General features: G+C 40.7%; 1 protein-coding gene across 2 annotated transcripts in view; it reads right to left on the bottom strand.

Annotated features, from left to right (window-relative positions):
- TNRC6C (trinucleotide repeat containing adaptor 6C) overlaps positions 1–23,330 on the bottom strand; it is a 129,190-nt gene that overhangs the window by 18,381 nt on the left and 87,479 nt on the right. For both annotated transcript variants that reach the window (XM_069482911.1, XM_069482913.1), the window contains 7 exons: positions 15,413–15,628; positions 13,520–13,686; positions 9,443–9,523; positions 7,635–7,692; positions 7,103–7,245; positions 4,841–4,990; positions 2,029–2,175 (listed from right to left, as the gene is read on the bottom strand). In XM_069482911.1, coding sequence (XP_069339012.1) covers positions 2,029–2,175; positions 4,841–4,990; positions 7,103–7,245; positions 7,635–7,692; positions 9,443–9,523; positions 13,520–13,686; positions 15,413–15,628 — 962 coding nt within the window. The remainder of the gene's footprint in view (positions 1–2,028; positions 2,176–4,840; positions 4,991–7,102; positions 7,246–7,634; positions 7,693–9,442; positions 9,524–13,519; positions 13,687–15,412; positions 15,629–23,330) is intronic.

Raw genomic sequence — 23,330 nt, 5'->3', positions numbered from 1 at the left:
CTTTAAAGAGATTTCTTCTTCCAAATATTTTAGTTATAAATCAACTTTCTAGGGTTCTGGGTCATTCCTATTAGCAGTTGATTTCATATTCTGCCAAGATGAAAATACTCGGGGCTCCTTCCATGGCCTGGCGTGCTTTAAGGGCTGAAGATCATGAAGGTGGACCCAGGGAAGGAGTCCTCAAAGGAGGCAGGTGCGTGCTTCTCCCAGGCCACTCGGACCAGGCCCTGCAGCAGCTGCTGCCCCACAAGGGGTTCTACTGAGCTCTTCTCAAGGGTATGTGCTCAGGAACTTGTCAATGCCCTGCTGTGGGGGCAGACAATGTCCCTGGGAGGCACGACTGCCCCAGCCTTCCAGCGGCTCTCTGCCAGACCTGACCCTGACTGTAGACTGCCTCCCACTCAGGGCATCTCTTCAACTGAATTCACTGCTCGGAACCAGTCAGGGCCTGGCACTGGCTACTGCAATGTTTCCCTCAGTGTGATATGCACCTTCATAGGGCAGGGCTGCAAGAAGATTTTAGGTAGAACATGGTCGAGCATTTTTTGCTTTAATAGTTGTCCAATGTGTACTACAAAAATGTTGATTTTTCTATTTATGGTAAATATATAAAGTTTCCTTTAAAAATAAATTTAAATTAAAAAGACAAGTCAACTTAGGGAAAAAAATTATGTAATATTACAAGTAATATGGAGATATAGAAAAAATAGTGAGATGGCACACAGATGACTGACATTTGGGACATGCTGGTTTGCGTGGTTAGGGGAAGACTGCTAACTGCTCCTTCTGCCACTGCCTCTCAGATCGGGTATGGCCGTGCCATGCACCTGGCACTAGGTGTGGGGAGTGGGATTCGACTGGAGTGGTCTGCGCAGCTTCTAGGCCACCTGCACAAAGGTTGCCCAGACCCTCTCCCCCCTCCCTCCCTGTTGTTGAGAAGCGGCTGGGGCAGAGTTGCCACCCCAGCCCTGAGCTGCTGCTGCCGGCACCGTTGTGTGAGAGAGATGAACATCCACCTTGTTTAAGCTACTGTTTTTGAGGCCTCTCTGTTACAGTGGCTTACCCTGTATCCTCACTAATGCAGTTAACTGTAATTTTACCAGGTTCCAGCCACCTCAACTCAGTGCAGAAACCCAGGTTCAAACAATTCTTGGGTGAAAATTACTCCCCGTGAATACCCTGATATGTCTTGCTCCTTTCTGTATGCCAACACTGCCTTCTTCCCCTATGCTGCGGTTTGAGTGTGTCCTCCCCAGACTGCCATGTTGAAACCTAACCCCAGCGTAGTGGTATTAAGAGTAGGGCCTTTGGGAGGTGATCAGGAGCCTCCATCAATGGGATTAGTGCCTAATAAGAGAGGCCTGAGGAAGCTTGTTCGCCCATGTGAGGATGCATAAAAGTCATCATCTAAGAGGAACAGGACCTTAGACACTGAATCTTCTGGTGCCTTGTCTTGGACTTCCCAGCCTCCAGAACCGTGAGCAATAAATTCATGCTGTTTCTAAATTACACAGTCTAAGGTATTTTGTTATGGCAGCCCGAATGGACCATATTCCCACAAACTAAACTGAAACTTAAACTTTACAAATAATAGAAGACTGATAGATTAGCATGTTCTCTTTTGAAACAGGCTGAAAACAGAAATCTCAAATATCTTCTTGGCAATAGAGGTCTCTTGGGGAAGAAAGTAGCTTTCTCTGCCAGAAGAATGCTAGAACGTGACAGGCACTCAAACAGCTTTTGCTCTCTTGGTCGTGTGCTTCTGACCAGGTGAAGGCCTGTTTGGGTGGCTTGAGGCCCTCTAAGGAATAAGCTCTGAAAATGCCTCCTAGAGCAGGAGAATCAGCTTACTACTACTACTACTTTATAAGCTAAAATTGCTTTATAGGTTAAAAACAGGAAGACTTCCTCTTAGATGCATGTTAATTTGGTTCTCACTTTAAAACAGCAATTCAATGTGGCAAAAGACCCCACCCAACACCTGCATCTGCCTCTCCTTACTCAGCAGGGCTTGGACATGGGTCTGACCTGAGGGGATAGAAACTGAGGCACTTGAGCACGGAGACTGGGCTGGGAGGAGTTAAGAGGCTGCACTGGTGGCTGCGGCGGCGGTTGCATGGTCCTGGCTTGCGCTGCTCCGCTATTGCCAAACACACCCAGATTGCCACTCGGTATCTGCAGGAGATTGAATCAGACTCGTTACCAGGGCTGGTGCTAGAGTAACACTGCTGGGAGGCGAGGCGCAATGATTTGTCTTCCTATAAATGAATGCAAAATTGTTTTTGCTTCCTACCATTGTCAAGTTACACTGAGGGGAATTTTTTTTTGGTACAGGGTCTTGCTCTGTCACCCAGACTGTAGTGCAGAGGCGCGATCATAGCTCACAGCAGCCTCAAACTCCTGGGTTCAAGTGATCTTCCTGCTTCAGCCTCCCAAATAGTTAGGACTAGAGGTGTGCAACACCACACCAGGCTAATTTTTAAAATTTTTTTGTAGAGACAGGGTCTTGCTATGTTGCCCAGGCTGGCCTCAAGCAATCCTCCCGCCTAGGCCTCCCAAATTGCTGAGATTACAGGTGTGAGCCACTATGCTAGGACCCCAAGGCAATTTTTTTTTTTTTTTTTTTTTTTTGAGACAGAGTCTCACTCTGTTGCCCAGGCTAGAGTGAGTGCCGTGGCGTCAGCCTAGCTCACAGCAACCTCAAACTCCTGAGCTCAAGCGATCCTCCTGTCTCAGCCTCCCAAGTAGCTGGGACTACAGGCATGCACCACCATACCCGGCTAATTTTTTCTATATATATTTTTAGCTGTCCATATAATTTCTTTCTATTTTTTTAGTAGAGATGGGGTCTCGCTCTTGCTCAGGCTGGTCTCGAACTCCTGAGCTCAAACGATCCGCCCACCTCGGCCTCCCAGAGTGCTAGGATTACAGGCGTGAGCCACCACGCCCGGCCTAAGGCAATTTTTAATGAATGTTGTCTATATTGGTTACAGATGATGGAAAATCAGCCCATGAAACTTGCCTATGTTTTTAAATTACAGAAGCCACATGAGAGTGCCAATTTTAAAGTGTCCCCAAACAAGGCTATCCCATTCAAAGAAACTATAATACAGTGTTTCAAACAATAGCGACATGAATATAGCTATTTGAATAATATGCATTTCCAAAAGGATATCTGTGGTAAGAGTTAAACAGTAATACTGTGTGGGATTACTAACCTGAGAGGATAGCAAAAGTTTCAAATAGGAAATATAGCTATTATTTTCATCTAACCTTAAAATTGAATTTGGTAGTTAACTCTGTGATAAATACAATCAATATACTTTAGATGCTTTTTCCACTCTATGGAATGAGTTACCTAACAAACAGGTGAAGTAGGACAACCTACAACTTCTCTCAGGAAGAGCCACCTGCACAGCACTGGGCAAAGATGCCCTGCTGCCCACCTGGCTCCCATGCCCATGCCCTGCTGGGCTGCTGGCTTGCAGCTGGCACAACAACCGAGACGCAGATTTCCCACCAATGTCAGATCACTGGGATCGTGCCAGCTGGGAGCTGCTGAGTGGACAATGACATTGGGACACAGGCAACATGGGGCTGTTCTGCTGCCCCAAATGTCACAGTGCCTACTTAGAGAGAAGTCTCAAAGGCATGTATGTGTCAACCTCATCCCTAAGAAAACTGGTGAGAAGGGATGTTCTACAGGTGGGAAAAGTGCATTTGTGTATCACCTGTGGGGGAGACCTGAGCCAGAGTAGCAAACAAAACTCTCAGGGCCTTTTTTTCCCCTTTTGAGACAGGGTCCTGCTCTGTCATCCTGGCTGGAGCGTAGTGGCATCATCACAGCTCACTGGAACCTCAAACTCCTGGCCTCAAGCAATTCTTTTGCCTCAGCCTCTCCAGTAGCTGGGACTACATGCCTGGATGATTTTTCAATTTTTTTGTAGAGACAGGATTCTGCTATGTTGCTCAGGTCTCAAACGATCCTCCTACCTCAGCCTCCCAAAGTGCTAGGATTACAGGTGTGAGCCACTGAGCTCAGCCATCAGGTCCTTTCTTTAGTAACGTCTAACACGGTGATTTTCACCTTTTCCTAAAGAGTGCTAAAGGCAGGGAAAAAAATGCCAGTGTGACTGAAAACCACCTTGCAAGAGATGTCACCTCTATTTTTGGGAAAAAGGGGGAGTGTGATGTTTTCTTGCAGATCAATGTATTTAAGCCTGAGCAACATGGTGAGACCCTATCTCTACCAAACAAACAAACAACCCACCAAACCAAAACAAGAAAACCCAGCCAGGCATGGTGGTATATGCCTGTAGTCCCAGCCGCTTGAGAGGCTGAAGTGGAGGCAGCCCTTGAGCCCAGGAGTTTGAGGTTACAGTGAGCCATGATGATATCACTGCACTCCAGCCTGGGCAACAGAGTGAGATTCTGTCTAAAAAACAAACAAGTGTATTTAATGTTTTGATTGCCAGGAGAAAGAGGACAAACACTACCTAGATCTTTGGATGGATCTGGCACTGAAGACCACTCTGCAATACATTATCATTTCAACTCCAGCAAGGTAGTTCTAAGGGTGCTGAGAACTCAGATGTATTTTAGTTAAAAGTAAAAATAAATATCACTTTGACGCATTTCCTACCTCAGGGTTAAATTTTAAACTTGTTCAACTCTCAACTCCACTAAATCACCTGATGGGAGGGACATTCTTACAGTACATGTTTGGTTATATTTTAAAATAGAGGTATAAATTAAAAATAAGAAAGTTTATGTCTCAAACACATTTTTTAAAAGGCAAGTAAAACAAAGACCACATTCTGCTCTCTGCCAACAGCCTTACCTGTCTAGAAGAATTCAAGTTTTGCATGCCCAGCCCTGAGGCAATCCCACCCAGGGCCTGATTGGGGAGTGCACTGTTTGAAAGGGGGAGCTTCAGGCTTGGGGAAGGCAAAAACGGTGAAGTCGTGGGCTCTTCCACGAGGCCGCCATCCTGATTGGAGAAAGAAAGGGTGAGCTGTGTGCAGTGTCCGTCAGCGACAAAGCACCAAACAGTTTCCCAAGGAAATAGAAAAAGGTATGGATGAACAAAGAATTCAAAGATCAAAAAAGTATGGATAAAAAGGGAATGGAGAACATGGGCAAAAGGAAGAGGGAAAAAGAAAAAGAGAAATAGGATTAAGATGCTGTTTTCATTTAAAAAATTATTTTATAACACATACATTAACTGCTAATATTCTCATACACTATTGGCCCTGCCTTGGATAGGAGTAGGGAGAAAAGGACAAAAACACTGACAAAGGTCTAATTTGGAAACACTTTACAACCATTTTCAAACAAACATATTCTTTCTGAGAAGTTATTACCAAGGCTCTAGGTATACATTAGGTTGAATTCTGCTGGAATTCAACTGTTTCTGACCTACAAACATAGCAGTTTCATATGGTTGAACCTAATAAGAGGATAAGTTAAAATATAATCTTATTAATTTTTATTTTTTACATTTATTGAGGGTCACACTATGTGCCAGAACTTTTGCAAATTTATCTCATCTAATGTCACGACCAGCCTGAGGTATTATCCCACATTGTAAAGATAAGAAAATAGGCCAGGGTCCCACACTTAGGGCTGACAGATTTAGCAAATAAAAACACAGGATGTTGAGTTACACTGGAATTTCAGATGAACAAACAATTTTTAATATAAGTATACTCCAAAAATTATTTCTTATTTATCTGAAATTTCAATTTCACGGGACACCCTGTAATCCTGCCCACACCGAGGGGGGCCAGGAGAGGGCGGGAGCCTCACCCCGGGACAATCCGCAGCCACAGCGCCCTGGAGCGCAGCGGTGGTGGAGGCCTCCGTTTTGGAGCCAATGCAAGGGCCCTCTTGACACTAAGACTCCTGACCTGTGAGCCTGTTCTTCTTTTTGTTTTTTTAACTTGTCCATGCTTCAATTTTATTTTCAAAGTTCAACATTTTGATTGAATTTAAAATGACACTTCTTCCCTCTTTGTAGTCATACGAATCTGGAGCAGGGACATTAACACATGACAGTACTCAGGACCGTGCTGTGACTGGACTTGTTGGACATCCAGGGAGTTTCCTGCAGATACCTGCAGTGGTCAGGCAGGTGGCCATCAGCAAGGGCCAGCCAGACTGTGCACAAGCTCTACCACATCTTTATTTTATTTCTTATTTTTATTTTTCATACTTTCCAGTTCACATAATCAATTGTTTTTGTTTTGTTTTGTTAGAAATGGGGTCTTGCTATGTTGCCCAGGCTGGTCTAGAACTCCTGGGCTCAAGCGGTCCTCCCACCTTGGCCTCCCAAAGCACTGGGACTACAGGTGTGCGCCACCATGCCTGGCCTCCACCACTTCGAATCCATTTTTCTGAGATTAAACATGTAACACCTCATTTCCAAACGGAAGAACTGTTTTTTTTGTTTTTTTTTTGAGACAGAGTCTCACTCTGTTGCCCGGGCTAGAGTGCCGTGGCGTCAGCCTAGCTCACAGCAACTTCAAACTCCTGGGCTTAAGCAATCCTACTGCCTCAGCCTCCCGAGTAGCTGGGACTACAGGCATGTGCCATCATGCCCGGCTAATTTTTTTATGTATATTTTTAGTTGTTCAGCTAATTTCTTTCTATTTTTTTAGTAGAGATGGGGTCTTGCTCTTGCTCAGGCTGGTCTCGAACTGTTGAGCTCAGAGGATCCACCCGCCTCGGCCTCCCAGAGTGCTAGGATTACAGGCGTGAGCCACCGCGCCCGGCCTAAGAACTGTGCTTTGAAGATGAGAGTAACATAGAAATCTGCTGACCCCTGTCCATTGGACAAATTGAAACAGACAGCCAGCCAAGTTCACACAATAAAACTTAAAATTAGTTTTCAATTTCAGCCTTTTTCATTCCTAGTAACATCATCTGAAATACAACATTCCCTCTTTTGAGTTAAACATTTGTATATATTAGAAAAAAAAGGATTAAAGTCACTTATATATTTCAGTCCAGCAAGTTTTTAATCTAGTTTACATTAAGGACACAGTTAAAATGAAAAGCACTCTTGTTAAAAAGGCAAATGAAGAACCACTTAGATTGATACCTTGTCAAGAAAGGTGGGGCGGTCCATGGAAGACTCTTTGGAGATCGGTGGGCGGCAGCCGAGGGGTTTGGTGACCATTCCATTGTAGTCTGTCACTCCCAGGCCGCGCTTGTCCACGTCCACCTTCTTTTCCAGCAGAGCGCCTGGAGCACAACAAACAGAAGCAATGCTGAAAACAGAATGCCAGTGCGCATTAGTCACAAGTGCTGAGCGCAGGACAGGCACCAGCTAAAGCCTCAGGGAGGGGTGAGCACCCCCCACCCCTTAGGAAACAGGGGAGCCAAGGGGACAGAGAGCACTTGGCCTCGCTGTGGCCAAACTCTGACAGCTGGCTCATCCACGGCACCTCCTCTCCTGCGATTAGTGCAGTCAAGTGCTAGTCAAGTTGCTCCCTCACTGCGGCCTAGTCCTGTCTACCTGGTACATACTCAACCATTAACCCACAACTATAAGAAAATGTTTCTGGAAAGTAAAATTTCACAAATGGGTATCTTTAAAAACAAGCGTACTTGAAGTGTGTCACAGGACTTACTCATGGCCTGATCAAGGTTCATGTTGTTGCTCTTCAAGGCCTCTTCAGCTGGCTCTCTCTGTGTAGGAAGCAGAGTTTTCATCAGTGAGCATTAACAAGAGGAAAAGCTTGTAGATAGGCTAATCACTATTAATTTAGAGAAATGGTTATTAGGTTTTTGAACTGGAAATACTTTTCTCCATTGTTGAGGTTAGAGATAAATGTCTTAAATAAAAAATACTTGTAATAAGAAAACATACCGACTTGCTTTTTAGAGTAAAGAACTTGTATTTAATACTTCAGAAACAAAATGTAGAGGTCAGTAAAATTTTGTAAATCTTCCCATAATTGTTTTCGGTGCAACACTGAGCAGCGCTGATTCAGCAAAGACGCAGTCTAAGCCAAGACAGCAGGCCACAGACACTGACGCATGCAGGGAGGACAGGACAGGCTCCTGTCCTGGTAAGTCACATCCCTGTCTGCCTCTCTCTAGTGCCAGCAACTGTGTTAAAGTCACTGTCAGAGTGTAGAGCTTCATTTATTTGCTTTTATTCATTCATTCATTTATTGTTTAAGAGACAGGGTCTTGCTCTGTCATTACGGCTGGAGTGTAGTTGTATGATCATAGCTCGCTGCAGCCTCAAATTGCTGGGCTCAAGTGATCCTTCCTCCTCAGCCTCCTGAGTAGCTAGGACTATAGGCATGCACCAACCATGCCAGGCTAATTTTTAAATTTTTTGTAGAGATAGGGTCTCACTATGTTGCCTAGGTTGGTCTCAAACTCCTGGCCTCAAGCAATTCTGCCTTGGCCTCCCAGAGTTCTGGGATTACAGGCATGAGCCACTGCACATGGCCAGAGCTTCGTTTTCTACTTCATGAACTCTAGGCTCTATCATCAACAACTTTTCACCAAGGGACAAAAACAAACAGATTCACTTTGACAGTTATCCCTCTATTGGAACAGACTAATCTCAGTGGATGATTGGAGCCACTAGGGCGCCGTGCTAAGTGTGACAGTATAAATGAGGACTCCTTGAGGCCTCTGTCACCCTCCTATCATCTCAACACTGGCAGAGGCTGGGCCGTCGAGGCAGTGCCCTGCCCAGCACACAGGGCCCGCACCCAGTGTGAAGGACAGAGCTCCTCTTCAACATGCAGGCCCTTGTGGGCTCACTGTTACAGGGGCACCCACAGTAGTTGAAAGATAAACACTCATCTGAGTAAGGATTTGGAAGGAAGACATCTGAAGGGAATATGCGGCAATATGGGCAACATCCCTCACTATCTGAATTCCTGTCCTCTGATCTCAGGGACAGAACAGACTGTGGTACATTTTCAGGGGAATATCCTGAGATCTGAATTCTCCCTACACATGATCAGAAGCTCAGGAAATATATAGGTTTGGTTAAGATACTTTTTCTGGATATGGAGCTCTGGTACTTTATACTAAGTTTTCTCTTGAGATCTTTGTCAATCTACTGCATGAACTAATGCAGTTCACTTTTAACTGTAAATTAAAAGAAAATATTAAACTGTATAAACCAATGAAAATTAAAAATCACACAGTAGTTTTTATTCTTTTAATAGGAAAAGGCTCTTATGCCTTTCTCAATAGAAATCATGTGGGTCTTTGCTATGGTTCAAAGCAATGATCCCTAACCCAAATTGCCCAGGTAAAGGGAGATTTAGAAGTCAGATGATGTCAATAATCTCATCTCCCAAATAGACTTCCTGCTTTGTCACACATGACAAACATGGAGAGGAAACAATCAGGGCCATGCATTCGAGAGGCCCTGTGATAGGTAGCAGTAAGACAAGATGCCAGTCACCGGGAAGCCCATGTCTGTGAGTTGTTTGATCAGCCGGCTCATGATCCAGGCCTCGTCCTGCTTGCCAGATGTCTTCATGCCCTGGAACAAAGCACAAGCAAGGGGAAAGCCCATGAGTGACGTTTTAATGCATTTCTTCCAGAAATGGGAGATAGCCTAAATTCATGGTGATTTAAAAGTCACAGAATCTTTCTGTATTAACGTTGAATAGTGCTATACTCCAGAAAGTCCCTGAGAGTATTTTGTGGCTAATGCTATAGAAAGCATCAGGGTGCATTTGCAGGTTGGTGTATGTGTGTAATTTATGGACTTAAAAAAAGCAGAATAATTATTTCTCTTCCTAGAAATTTAATTTAGTTCAGGACAAATACATACTACTTCCATTATCACATAATCCTAAGATGTACTCCCTTGAACATAGCTGTATGTGAAGTTTACTAAAAATTAATGGTTTTTGCCCTTTTATAAGCTTTATTCTAAAAAGTGATTAGGATGCAGGGGGGTTCATTCCAATGAATGAAAAGGCAACAAGAAGAAAGGAAAAAAACCCTGTTAATTTTATTAACCATTCATTACTTACAGACTTTACGGTAGAGAAAAGGAGTAAGTAGGAACTTGCAAAGAGAGAGGGGGAAGAGGACAGGGCCGGTGGGCAGGACGGAAGTGGCTGCTCAGTAACTACCTTTCGTGTCAGCAATTGCAAAGGCTCTAATGATGCATTAGCACAATATAAAAAATTTCCCTCTAAAAATATTCTTCACAGTGCTTTTCAAAATTGAGCCTGCCATAACGATATAATGGAGCACGTGGAGCTATGTAAACTAACGGGCTTTCTTTCCTTAAGGAAGCAGCTTATTTGCACGCTATTTTAATCATTACTATGCTGCTAGAGCCAGATTAGCTAAGATTATATAATATTATAATTTATGAATTTGGCATTTTTGGTCCCATCGTTAACTGGATTATTTGCCAGCCAAGCTGTAAAAAGACTTTTCTTTGATGTTTGTAAATCACTTCTGCTCCTTATGAACAGAGAGCACTGATTTTAGTTTCTGGGTTCTCTTGTTGCTAATTGAATGCTTTTTTTAACCTACATTTTTTTTAACAGTAGTACAACCACATGATTCAAAAGTATAAAAAAGGTATAACAAGAATCTTCTTCCCATGCCACCCCATCTGCTTAAGTTCCTGTTCTCTCCAAGTGGAAACTCTTAGCAGTTTTTTTTCTTTTGGAGACAGAGTCTCACTCTGTTGCCCGGGCTAGAGTGCAGAGGCATCATCATAGCTTAGAGCAACCTCAAGCTCCTGGGCTCAAGCCATCCCCCTGCCTCAGCCTCCCAGGACTATAAGCATGCGCCACCACACCCAGCTAATTCTTTTTTTCTATTTTTTGTAGAGACAGGGTCTCGCTTTTGCTCAGGCTGGTCTTAAACTTCTGGCCGCAAGCCATCCTCCTGCCTCCAGTTTCCCAAAGGGCTAGGATTATAGGTGAGAGCCACCGCATCTGACCAGCAGTTTCTTATCTACCCTTACAGAGAATTTAAAGCATTCTATAGAAGCTGTGGTGTACATGTGTGCATGTACACACACACACACACCCTTCCCCCGACCACCAAACTAGGTGTGTGCTATACACATTTTTCTGCACATTGCTTTTCATTTAACACTGTATTTTAGTGATCTTTTCATGTCAGTATATACATAGAATTTTCTCTACAAAATGTTTAGCTTTCCATAATATGGATGTGGCATAATTTAACTGGCTACCCAATCAATGTACATTTAAGTTATTTTCATTTTTTTTTACTATAAAAATGGTGCAATAGGAAACCGTACAAATGCCACTGGCTCTAGCTATTGACAAGTGGAAGCACAGTGTCGAAGTGTTGACACATTTGTAATTCTGACAGATAATACCAAGCGGCCTTCCATGTGGGTTATGCTAACCTGCATTCCTACCAGCAGTATGTGAGTACTGGCTTTCCCACAGCCCTGCAGAGTGTGCACTGAATTTCTGCTGGTCTGAGAGATGAAAATGGCACCTTCAGCATCGTGTTACACTGAGTTATCTTTCTGTAAGTCAGGTTGAATACCTTTTCATATGTTTAAGAGCTTAATTGTATTGCTTTTCTTTTTTCTTTACTCTTATTTCCATTTATTTTATGCTGAATCTACTCCTGTACCGTAAGTTTTTGTTTCTTTAGCTTCTTCTAGGATATCTTTTTCTCCTGTGCAACTTCCTCCTCTGGTTTTGGAATAGTTTGTTCCTTTTCAATAATGATCACCTCCATGTGGCAGGGGGAGCTCAGGGATGGGTTAATCCAACCACCAGCCCTGTAAATTCAGTGCAGCATCTTGGCTGCTTTGTTCACCTGGATGTGCTCAATGACCAGAGAATCTACATCTAAACTCAGCATTACTCTCTGCGCTTCTAAGCATGTGCAGTAAAAATTTAGCATTCTTTTTGGGCCAGCCCCGCTGTTTGGCCTGGGCACACCTACCACCAACTCTACCACTGTAATATCAGGATAGTACACATTGTTTCTGTAAAGTGACATCTTTCAGACAGTTGGTGGCTTTTCATACATGCATACCCTTGAAGGCCTGGGCAGTTTCCCAGGTGTTCTTAAAGTGAACATGACGATTTGAACTTCTTGATTTGCATGATTTCTGTGGGATTTTCTAGGCCAAGAGAATAGCAAATCATTTTCACAGCTCACCTCACACTGCACTGGGGAAGAGCTTTTCTATAGATCATCTGCTATTCACGTTCTTTGCTCATTTTTCTATTTCTCATTTTTCTCTTGGGTTACTTGCTGATTTTTTTTTTTTAAATTAGTTTCTAAGACTTTACTTTATGAATCAGGGAGATTAGCCTCTTTGTAAGTTATAAATATGTCTTTCTAGTTTGCTATTTGCCTTTGATTATGGTACAATTTTTATGTTCACTGAAATAAAAAATATTTCATTTTACGGCTTTCAGATTTTGGTCATAGAACGGCCTTTCCAACTGCAAGATTGTTTTTAAAATTCTTTCACATTTTTATATTTTTATTTTCATATTTAAATTTGTGATCTACTTGAAATATATTTTGTGTATATCTGAGTTTTGTATCCCAATTTTTTCCAGATGGATGCCTATTTGTTTCAGGTACTTAATTGTCTGTGTCAGCAGTTCTCAAATATTTTGGTCTCAGGACCTTATCACACTCCCAAAGAACTTTTGTTTATATGAGTTGTATCTATTGATATTTACTGTATTAGAAAATTAAAAAAAAAGAGAAAAAAAATGAAACTAATAATAATGGTAAAATAACAATAACATCCGGGTTCAATGGCTCAGGCCTGTAATCCCAGCTCTTTGGAAGGCTAAAGTGGGAAGACTGCTTGAGGCCAGGAGTTCAAGATATCCTGGGCAACACAGTAAGACCCCATGTTTACAAAAAATTAAAAAAAAAAATTAGCCAGTTTATGGTAGGGCACAACTGTAGTCCCAGATACTCTGGAGGCTGAAGCAGGAGGATCCCTCAAGCCCAGGATTCAAGGCTGCAGTGAGCTATGATGGCACCACTGCACTCCAGCCTGGGCAACAAAATGAGTGACTCTGTCCCTAAAAATAAATAAATAATAAAAATAACAAACTCATTACATGTTAAGTTAAATAACATTTTTAATGAAAAATAATTATATTTCCTAAAACAAAAATTTTTCATGAGAAGAGTGGCATTGTTTTGCTCTTTCACAAATCTCTATAATGTCTGGCTTAATACAAACGGCTGGGTCCTCCTGTCTGTTTCTGCACACTCTCTGCTGTGACGTCCACATCTTTGGACAGCTTCACCCTCTACTGAAGCGAGAACTTACATGAAAAAGACAAAGTTGTCGTGTTGTCACGATAATAGTTTTGACCTTGCTTACCCCCCAAAAGGGTCTCCAGACCTCCAAGGGTCCTAAGACTACTTTGAGAATGTAAGGACTATCTTTTCACCATTTATTGGAAATATCACCTTTAAACTGCATGTGTTTTAGGTATCACCGATTTTCAGGGTTTAATTTCTTTAAGAGTGTTGCTCATACCTTCTGAAGTCCTTTTTTGGGAGCATTCCCCCAGGAGCTGCAGGAAGAGGTACTTTCTTGGGAAGCAGCATTATTCCACATGTCCCCTTCTTCATCCTCCCACTGGCTGGTACCGAGATTCATGTCATCCCCACCACTGCCCCAGCCTTCTTGCATAGATTTTGAAGCTAGAAGGAGAGCCAACATGAACTTATCACATCCTTCACCCCTTGAGTAGACAATGCTTCACTACAACATACAATTTAGGAGAGGTGGGACAAAAGGTATATTGCAATCTACCTTTTTACTAATTCATTTTCCCCAGATTTAAGAATTGAATTTCTCCTGCTAGATATGTATGTACCTGTATACATACGTTTTCCTTCAAACTGCAGCTATTTGTAGTCTGCACTGTTCCAAACTTAATGTACTAACCATCATGCTAAAAATAAATCCTAGGGGCTACAGGAGAAGGTGACAATCTCTACATGGTATGAAAGGCTACTAAAATGTAGATTCCTAAAAAATGTCATTGTCTTCTGGGCGGTTCTTAACACTGCTTGATCCAAACCTGTGAGTATTATGTCACACAGACCAGTGCTTGTCAAACCTGCCATCTGCGAGAGTCAACTGGGCACCATGCAGAATGCAGCAGGTCTGAGCTTGGTCCCCACAGCCTGCATTTCTAACAGGCTCCCGGGAAACACAAACTAGCAGGGCAGAGGCAGATGGAACTATGAAATGACTACTGAGTTTCCATCTCAAGATGTTATTTTTTTCTCCTTTCTTAAGGTATAAAGTGATTTTTGGTGTCAAAATTACCCCAAGTTTTCACTCCTTGGAAGAATGTGAAGAAGACCAAAGACTAGGTGATAGCACAGTTAGCTGGGGTCTTTCAGATGATGAGGGTAGGATGCTTACAAACATATAGGACAGGCATATAACTGGGTCTCCAGGACAGATTCTAAGAACAGAGTACAGTCTCAAAATGGCATGTGAATCTAAATACTCAGAAATTCCCTTATTCTTTGCATTTGTAACAAAAAGTAATATGAGTGCAATAACCACTTCCAGTAGAATGGTGGACATATGGAACGTATTATCCAGTATTAGCAAAATAACAAAACACAAAACCATTAAAGTTGCATTTTAAGATCTAGGACATCTAAGGATGCCCAAGAAAATACGAAGCTTCTGCAGCCACGTGAACAATTAATGTTAATATCAGACTTAAATCCGCAACGTTATACCCTCATTAATACTATAAATATCACATTGCAAAACACTCATATAATAACAAGAATTCCAGTTGGTAAAAATAATCTGGACATTTGTAAGAATGTATATTATCTGCATATTTGCTACATTTTAAGAAAATGGGAGGAAAATGCACAATTTTTTTTTCTTTTTTCAAGTTGTATGAGCATAAACACAGAGTACCCAAAGTGGAATTCTGTTGACAAGACAAAAGCAGACAAGTAGTGTCAGACTGCTGAGAAGTAACACATGTTTTCAAAAACTAATCTCCAGAAGAAAAAAATGACATGGTTTATCCATCTTGCTCAGTGAAACAACAAGTTTAAATTGCTTAAATGTGGCAGGTACAAGGACACTGCTGATGTATGGATGTTACTAGTAGCATCAAACATATATGCTAGGTTGCTTTGATACTTGTATTTATTTGTATTACTATAAAATGGACGGCATGACTTCTGTTAAAAGCTCCTTTGTATTCATGCATCAGACATAACAAATATTTCTTTACACTCTTGGTTTAAAGCTAAAGTATAAATATATGAGAAAGTATCCTAAAAATTTAGTTTAAAAAATTCAATGAAAAGTGTTCCTCTAAATAAAATACTCTGAGAGCCAACTCTAAATCGCCAGATCAGGGCAAGCGGGATGGCAGCTTACCTGGTTTGCACAGGGCCGGAGCAGCAGCGGGTGCACCAGCTCTTCCGAATGCCACAGTGGGTTCTGCAGGGCGATCTCCCCATCCGCTACCACTGCTGGGTGGCTTCCCCCACGCTGCTGTGCCATTGTCAACTAGGGTAGAAGGGGAGGATGGTTCTCCCCAAGAGTTTTCAGCCTTTGAGTGAACATTAGGCATTTCACCCCAGCCTGATGAAACTGAAAAGGGTACCAAGGGGTAGAGAAAATAATAAAAGTGAAACAGAGAGAAAGTAAAAATGTAATTCAATTTCAAAATATTAATAGTTTTAAGATAATCTATCCTTAGAATAGCCTTTAGTAGAAAGTTAAAAGGATACAAATGCATTAAATCTAATCAGATTTGTTTACCTTTTTAAAGTTGCAATTTTCTCACTCTTGACCTCTACCCACTTAAAATTTAAAAAGTCCATTAAATATTAAAGACTACTCAATTCAGTTTTTGCAACATAATAGGATTTAAAAGAATAGCTTAAAACTATATTTTATGTTACATTATGCTAAGAGAAGTTTACAAGTGGCAAATATATACTGAGAAGTTATTCTTGCTTTATCTTTTGACCATGACAGACACAGTTCAATTCATCTGGGCAAACCAAAGAAAAGATGGCAGTAAACACACAAAGGTAAAGTAATAACTACAGAATGCAGACAGTGCCCATGGTACCGCCACGAGCGTCTGTCTGAGGCATCTGTCTTAGAAGACAACAGTGTTGAGGAATTAGGGATCAGGGTCCGATGGGCACGCTGACTGCAAGGGTTTTCAGGAATTCTTCATTCCTTTGCCTAGTCCTGTTGCGACAGCATCCTCAGGGACGGATCCCTGACAGAAAATAAATAAGGATTCACAATGAATGTGGAAGGTGTGGCATTACAGGTGACCCTTGAACACAGGTGTGAACTGCATGGGTCCACTTATACACTGATTTTCTTCCACCTCAGTCACCCCTGAGAAAGCAAGACTAACTCTTCTTCCTTCTCCTCCTTAGCCTTCTCAACATCAAGATGACGAGGATGAAGACCTTTATGATGATCCACTTCCACTTAATGATTAGTACATATATTTTCTATTCCTTATGATTCTCTTAATACCATTTTCTTTTCTCTAGCTTACTTTATTGTAAGAATACAGAATATAATGCCTATAACATACAAAATATGTGTTAACCGACTCTTTATGTTAATCAGTAAGTAGTTAAATTTGGGAGGAGTCAAAAGTTGTACTCAGATTTTCAACTGTGTAGGGAGTCAGCACCCAAAACCCCCCATATTGTTCCAGGGTCAACTGAATTATCTACAGGCAAAGTGGTGTAAGACCAGGCAACAAGAATCTTTCCAAGTGTTGTACATTCCAGTATGAAAAAATTTCATATTACATATATAAATTTTATTTTTCCAAACCAACTCAAATTCTGAAAATTTTGCTTCTGCTATAAGTTCACTTTACACTGTTGATAATTAGATTGATAGCTTGTGTCAGTTGTAATTTGTACATAGATACATTTTATCAGATATAGAAATGAGAATATTTTAGGGAGTAACCAAAGAATAGAAAGCATGTAACTGTGTGTGCAAGAGAAAGCTTATGGCATAAAATACAAACAGTTTACTGCAAATTTTTAATTATTTGGTCTCAACACATCGGTTTTACAAAATCAATTATAAAATCTATTAATTTTCTGACTAAAAATAGCATAGGAACAGTTCCCTTCATACTCTTTATTCTAATAAAATACAATAATATTAATGACAAAAGGACATGCAACCTATGAATTATTTTAAATTACAAACTCTATGCTGAGCAACATATTATGCAAATTGTAACCAATAACAGGGGATTAGCCCTAATTGGTTATCACTGGCAACTGCTAACTATAATATTATCTTTAATTACACAGAAAACAACAATGTATATTGGGAAAAGTAATTTTACAAATTGAAGGGACAAAATTAACATAGCCGATAAAAATTATGGATGTTTTAGGAAGCTAAAATAACTTTGGTGTTGCTAACGACCAATTAGCTATAAAAATACTGATTTATGGTAGGTAATTAAATAATGAACACCTAGAATTTGTTTGTCATCGCTACACTTCCATCCCTTTCAAAAGCAATATGCTCTATAAATTATTTAACCAAGTCAAAATTAAGAATAAATATTAAAACTACTGGAAGTATAGTTAATTGATTTTTAAAAGTTTTAAATTCCTCTTAAAAGTAGAAATGTCTACAGAGTAGCAAGCATGCTTCAAAATTTTAGAAATAAATGGAAAAACACTGTTTACTCAAAATTCCAAAGAACAATATTTCAAGTTGACCGCTGGCAAGACTACCTTCTTACCTACAATGCCAAACTAACGCAAACACCTGGATGCGTGCACCCTCTGACACTCTAAAGGCTCTAGAAAAGATGCTAAAATCTAAGACACGCTAGATAATTTTGATACAAAGCAGGTATTTGCAGTAGATACAAAATAATTTTAAATACATAGTATTAAAATAAGTATAATCTCCATTGCTCATTGTTTACTGCTAGAGTGAATCTGCCATCCTTTCTTAATAATTTATAGGGATTCTTTTAAAGTTGGGCTTCATGAGGCAGAACAAATTTCTCTCTTACATTTAAGTCATTGATATTAAAATTTAAAAAATGACCTTTCACATACTACCACTTTTGGCAAAATATTTCTGTACTGTGGGGTTCTGGAATCCTTACTTCCCTTCAGTTTCTTCAACTGAACCAATACAGAGCTGGGAATAATAAAATAATAATATTAATAATAATAATCAAATGCCACCAGGATTTGTAGCCTTCGTTCAATTTAAAAATACACATTCTTCATCTTTCTATCAGAACAGAGAAAACAAAGTATCTAAGTGGTGTGGACCCAGAAGACTGGTATAAAAACAAATGCAAAACAGATAAAAGGCCAAGAAATAGAACCAAGGGAAAGAGAATCTTTCCCGCCCTTAATGATTGCCATCTTAAGCCCTGCAGTTAAGTCAGTATATGGTATTCTTTCTTCTGTGAAAGAAGAAATCAATTCTAGCTTGTTCCACGGATGCTACACATACACACATAAATATAAATAAAAATAATATATGTATATGCATTTATATATAAGAGATGGGGTCTCACTCTGTCTTCTAAGCTGGTCTTGAACTCCTGGCCTTAAACAAGCCTCCTACCTCAGCCATCTGAGTTGCTGGGCATACAGGCCATGGTGCATGGCTACTTACGTAGTTTTATAAGTGTGACAGACAGGCAGTCCTTTTTGTGAAGAAAGGTTTAGTTAAAAAAGTGGCCCACGGCCGGGCGTGGTGGCTCACGCCTGTAATCCTAGCACTCTGGGAGGCCGAGGCAGGAGGATCGCTCAAGGTCAGGAGTTCGAGACCAGCCTGAGCAAGAGTGAGACCCCATCTCTACTAAAAAATAGAAAGAAATTAACCAGACAACTAAAAATATATAGAAAAAATTAGCCGGTCATGGTGGCGCATGCCTGTAGTCCCAGCTACTCAGGAGGCTGAGGCAATAGGATTGCTTGAGCCCAAGAGTTTGAGGTTGCTGTGAGCTAGGCCGACACCACGGCACTCTAGCCCAAGCAAGAGAGCAAGACTCTGTCTCCAAAAAAAAAAAAAAAAGTGGCCAACTATAATTAAGTGACAAAATAATAAAGGACTAAAAATTCAATCGATGAAGCATTTATTGAGTGCTGACTATGTGCTTGCCCTTTTTAGAGACTGACTTAAATATTAATGAGATGAAATTTTACTCATACTGATAGCCTTTAAACTTAATGTAAATTTATTATTAATATAATGTTTGGTTGGCTACCAACTTATGGAGGACACAGCAGAATTGGTAGCTGCAGCAACAATAAATCTTTCATACCGGAAATCAAGGTGGGCATTTACATAATGAAACTTTATATAGAAGAGTGTGTTCTTTATATAGAAGAATAGAGTCAGATGGCAAAGTATCCTACTTTTCCAAATGCCTTGTATGGTGGGTATTTGATCACTTCTGTTCCTAATTCAGGGGACTCTGTTTGAGGGTTAGAGATAAGGGTCCTTTTGAGAAGCTGACTATGGGCTTCGAGGTGCACAGCAACCTCTCTTAGAAGAGCTCTTTGCCTGCCTTAGTGGGTCATCACTTAGAGCAGGTATTAGAAAAGGAAAAAACATCTTGAGTTTTCATTTCAGTATATTAATACAGATTTTAAATGTGCTAACTCTTTCCCATTGGTATCTGAGGGGCCACACTATATTTTCAACTGTCTTAGTCATTTACTTATTTTGAATTGAGGGTACCTAAAGCTAAACCCTGTGTGGGGTTCACATGTTTTATACAATGGACTTGCATTGAGAAGCATTTCCTCCTACTTCTGTAGCCAGCTCCTGATTCCCTGGTTCTCGTTCAACTCCAGCCCCTTAACACAAAGGAAAGCAAAAGGAACCCAATGCAACCCAAACCCAAGAAAAATTCCATATCCACAAAAAGCACAGATCACTCAGATCATTCTTCTTTTAATAATTATTGCGTAGTGCTTAAAATAGAATTACTTCTGGCTGGAGAGGTCAATGGTATCTATTTCTGAAGTGATGGTGTGAAGAGTTCACCTGTAACAGCATCTTGCTGATTCACTCCATCTGTAGGTGACTACTTTTGGTATCATTTTTATAGCAAAGACTGATAAAGAAATTCTGTAGGAAAGGGAGTCTTCAGGAACACAACGTTCTCCAGCTTCTGGTGTTGGTGAGACTCAGAGAAACAATATACGTTTCATCTCCCTAGGTAGAGGGTTTCTAAATCTATTTTCCAGGTTTTATTTTAGCAAATGTGAGATATGCCTTTTCCATGATTAACTCACACAATCTCTGCTTTTATAATATTAGATAATATTGTAATTTTATAATCCTTGGGCTAGAAAACTAAGTTTTAAAGCAAATATCACCAGATTAAGTACCCACATGCAAAGTGAGGTTTGCCTCTGGCTAAAGCCTTTGCCAACTTGCATAAGCCAACTACAGGGGTCACCACCAGCACAGCTGAAAAGTCTACTCTGGGCTAATGAGAGACATTTCAGAGGAGCTGAGAACCGGCAGTAAAGTGGACACAAAAATATCACAGAATAAGAGCAACATTAGCAGTGTACTTTCTTCTGCTTTTCTGATCAGCACATGGTACAGATATTTTAGTTCCATCCACTGTTGGAAGACAGGTGAGATTCCATAACCCCATTATGTTGTGGTTTAGCTTTGATCAAGTCTATAATGACCTTCATATTTGACTCTCAATTAATTTTACAGCAATTTCTCTCCCCTATACCAATCTCTTTCAAATTATCTACATGTTTTGGTGAAACCTGACTGAGTTCAGGAATGAAAGAAAGAATCTCTGGAAGTTCTCCCTCAATCTCATTCTTAGATTCAGAGCCAACTGTGAGGATCTGTTATTCCCTACACAGTTTTATTAATTAATATTCAGTGTTCTCCTGTGTGTCTGAAATTTGTTTTTAAGTGTCCCAGAATATCTAGTTCCAAGTGTACCACGTGATCAGGCTGCTAAGTATTTTTAGGTCTGCTTTCATTCCCTTAGAAACACAAGTAAGTGCTATGTTGGCACTTTCTGCTACATCCCCACTAGTTGACAAAATAACAGACTGGTTCTACAATGACTTAATAGTTTCTGACATACAGCAGAGCAGAGTTAGCAGGTTCTGCAAGTCTAGCTCATGTATCAGACTAAGCAACTGGGGCAATGCTACAAGCAGGAGGTGTAGGCAATGGGACCATCCCGTGCCAAGTAAAGCCTCCTGAGTCCTTCTCAGGCCTACAATCTCGAATGAAAAGACAGGCCAGGGATATTTCTCTGGATTACACTACTGTTGTCCTATCTCCAGAATGGGTTTGAACCAGGTCCAAACAATCCAATTTAGGAAGCTACACCGCACTTCTTAAAATAGTAACTGTTTTCCTCAGGCTCACAGAAAACTAATTAATATCAACATAACAGGAATGGGACAAAAATGATTGTCCTGTAGCATTCACTTCTATAAGACTGGACACAAAAAATATGTAACTGAGAAACCATATTTTGTAAGAAAGGAGAGATCAATACACTTAAATTGTAATGGTCAACAGTTTAAAAACAACTTAAAACCCAAACTCTGACTAAGTGGAAATTATGGAAAATCAGCATAGGTCAATAGCAAAATTGCAGAATACCCAGAAAACACCAACTTTATAAACAGCAGAAACTTTATCAGGCAGTCTCAAGTGGAAGGACTTTGGAGTGGGGAATCCCAGTTGAGTGATGGCAGCCTGTGCAGGCGCTCAAACCACTGGCTGCTACACAGCCTGGCGGGGGCTGCGACTACTGCCACCCTCACCCGCCCCGACTGTCCGACCACCACAGTTGGGCAGTGGGCTGCCACTGGGGATGGTGCCACACATGCACCTTGTCATCACTATGAAGGGAAGTGGTATGGAACCGAGGCTGTTACTTCCATAGGCTCAAATAAGAGCTTGGTCTAACAAGTTTGGAAAGTAAAAGGTTTTGATTATTTGTAATTCCCAAGAGTGATGAACTGTGCTCTCACTGCAAAAGAAAGCTTGGTTCAAGTCTGAAACTTGAATATCACAGATAATGTAAAGCAGCAATAATACTCAATGTAGCTACTTTGTTGTCAGTGGTAGAAAAATAGATTAATATTATAAATGAAAAAAATTACTAAGTAAACCCATATGTTGAGCAATATACCCAACTTGACATAGTTTCGGCATATGGACTTACTTCTACATGGAAAAAATTTGCATAACATTTTGTTTGTCTCTGTTAACTGATATAGCTAAATTCACAACTGCCTCTATAGTATTGCTACAATTACAAAGATTACACACATGCATAAAGCCTAAGAGCTAGAAGGGAGAAAAGGAATACATAAACAGCTGCTGTGCCAACATGCAGTAGTCATAGCACATTTTTCTTCTTTTACATTTGGTGATAATATGTGCAATTTGTTAAAAACTATAAATTTTTTCATACAAAAGAGAATGATTTTGGCCCTTCTAACTGAATAAGAATGCCTTTATCAGAGTAAAGCTCACATCCTTTGGCTATTAAAAACCAGTTAAAAGTAGTTTCTAAGGATAACACATCAAAGGGGGAAGAGCATCAACAAATGCAATGTGGTTCCAACCACTGTAGCTGTCATGGATGTGATATTTTGGAAATGTCAGCAGGTCAAGGTATTTATTACACATCTGAGACCTCACCACACATACGCCCTTGGTAGGCTGGCTACCCAATCTCCTAGGTCTCATCTGTAAAATGAGGCCCAGGGAGCTGTAAGGATTAAATGAGATGATGGATGCATAAAGATGCCCCACACCTGGTCACCAAGCATAGCCAGACACACTTGTCATAAGGCTCTAGTGCCAAGCACAGGGCCCTCTTCAGCTGATGCTCTTCCAGAAGACTCTGAACAGGAGAGGGCACTCAAATGGTGCCCTAGAAGAAACAGTTCTGGCCTATTCACTATAGGAGGACGTGACAGTCATTTTTAAATATAGTTGTGTGCCGCATAATGGTGTTTGGGTCAACAACAGACCACATATATGATGGTGGCCTCATGAGATTATAATGAAGCTAAAAAATTCTTCTTGCCCAGTAATGTTGTGGCACAACACACTACTCATGGGTCTGTGGTGATGTCAGTGTAAACAAACCTACTGTACTGCCAGTCGTATAGAAGTCTAGCACTTACAATTGTGTACAGTACCCAATAATTGATAATGATAATAAATGACTGTTACTAGTTTATGTATTTACTATACCATATTTTTTTATTATTTTAGCGTGTCCTCCTTCTTATTAAAA

This window comes from Eulemur rufifrons, chromosome 9 (assembly GCF_041146395.1).
Source record: "Eulemur rufifrons isolate Redbay chromosome 9, OSU_ERuf_1, whole genome shotgun sequence".
Lineage (NCBI taxonomy): Eukaryota > Metazoa > Chordata > Mammalia > Primates > Lemuridae > Eulemur > Eulemur rufifrons.
Note: the sequence above shows the minus strand (reverse complement) of the source record. Positions and strands in the feature narration are given on the sequence as shown.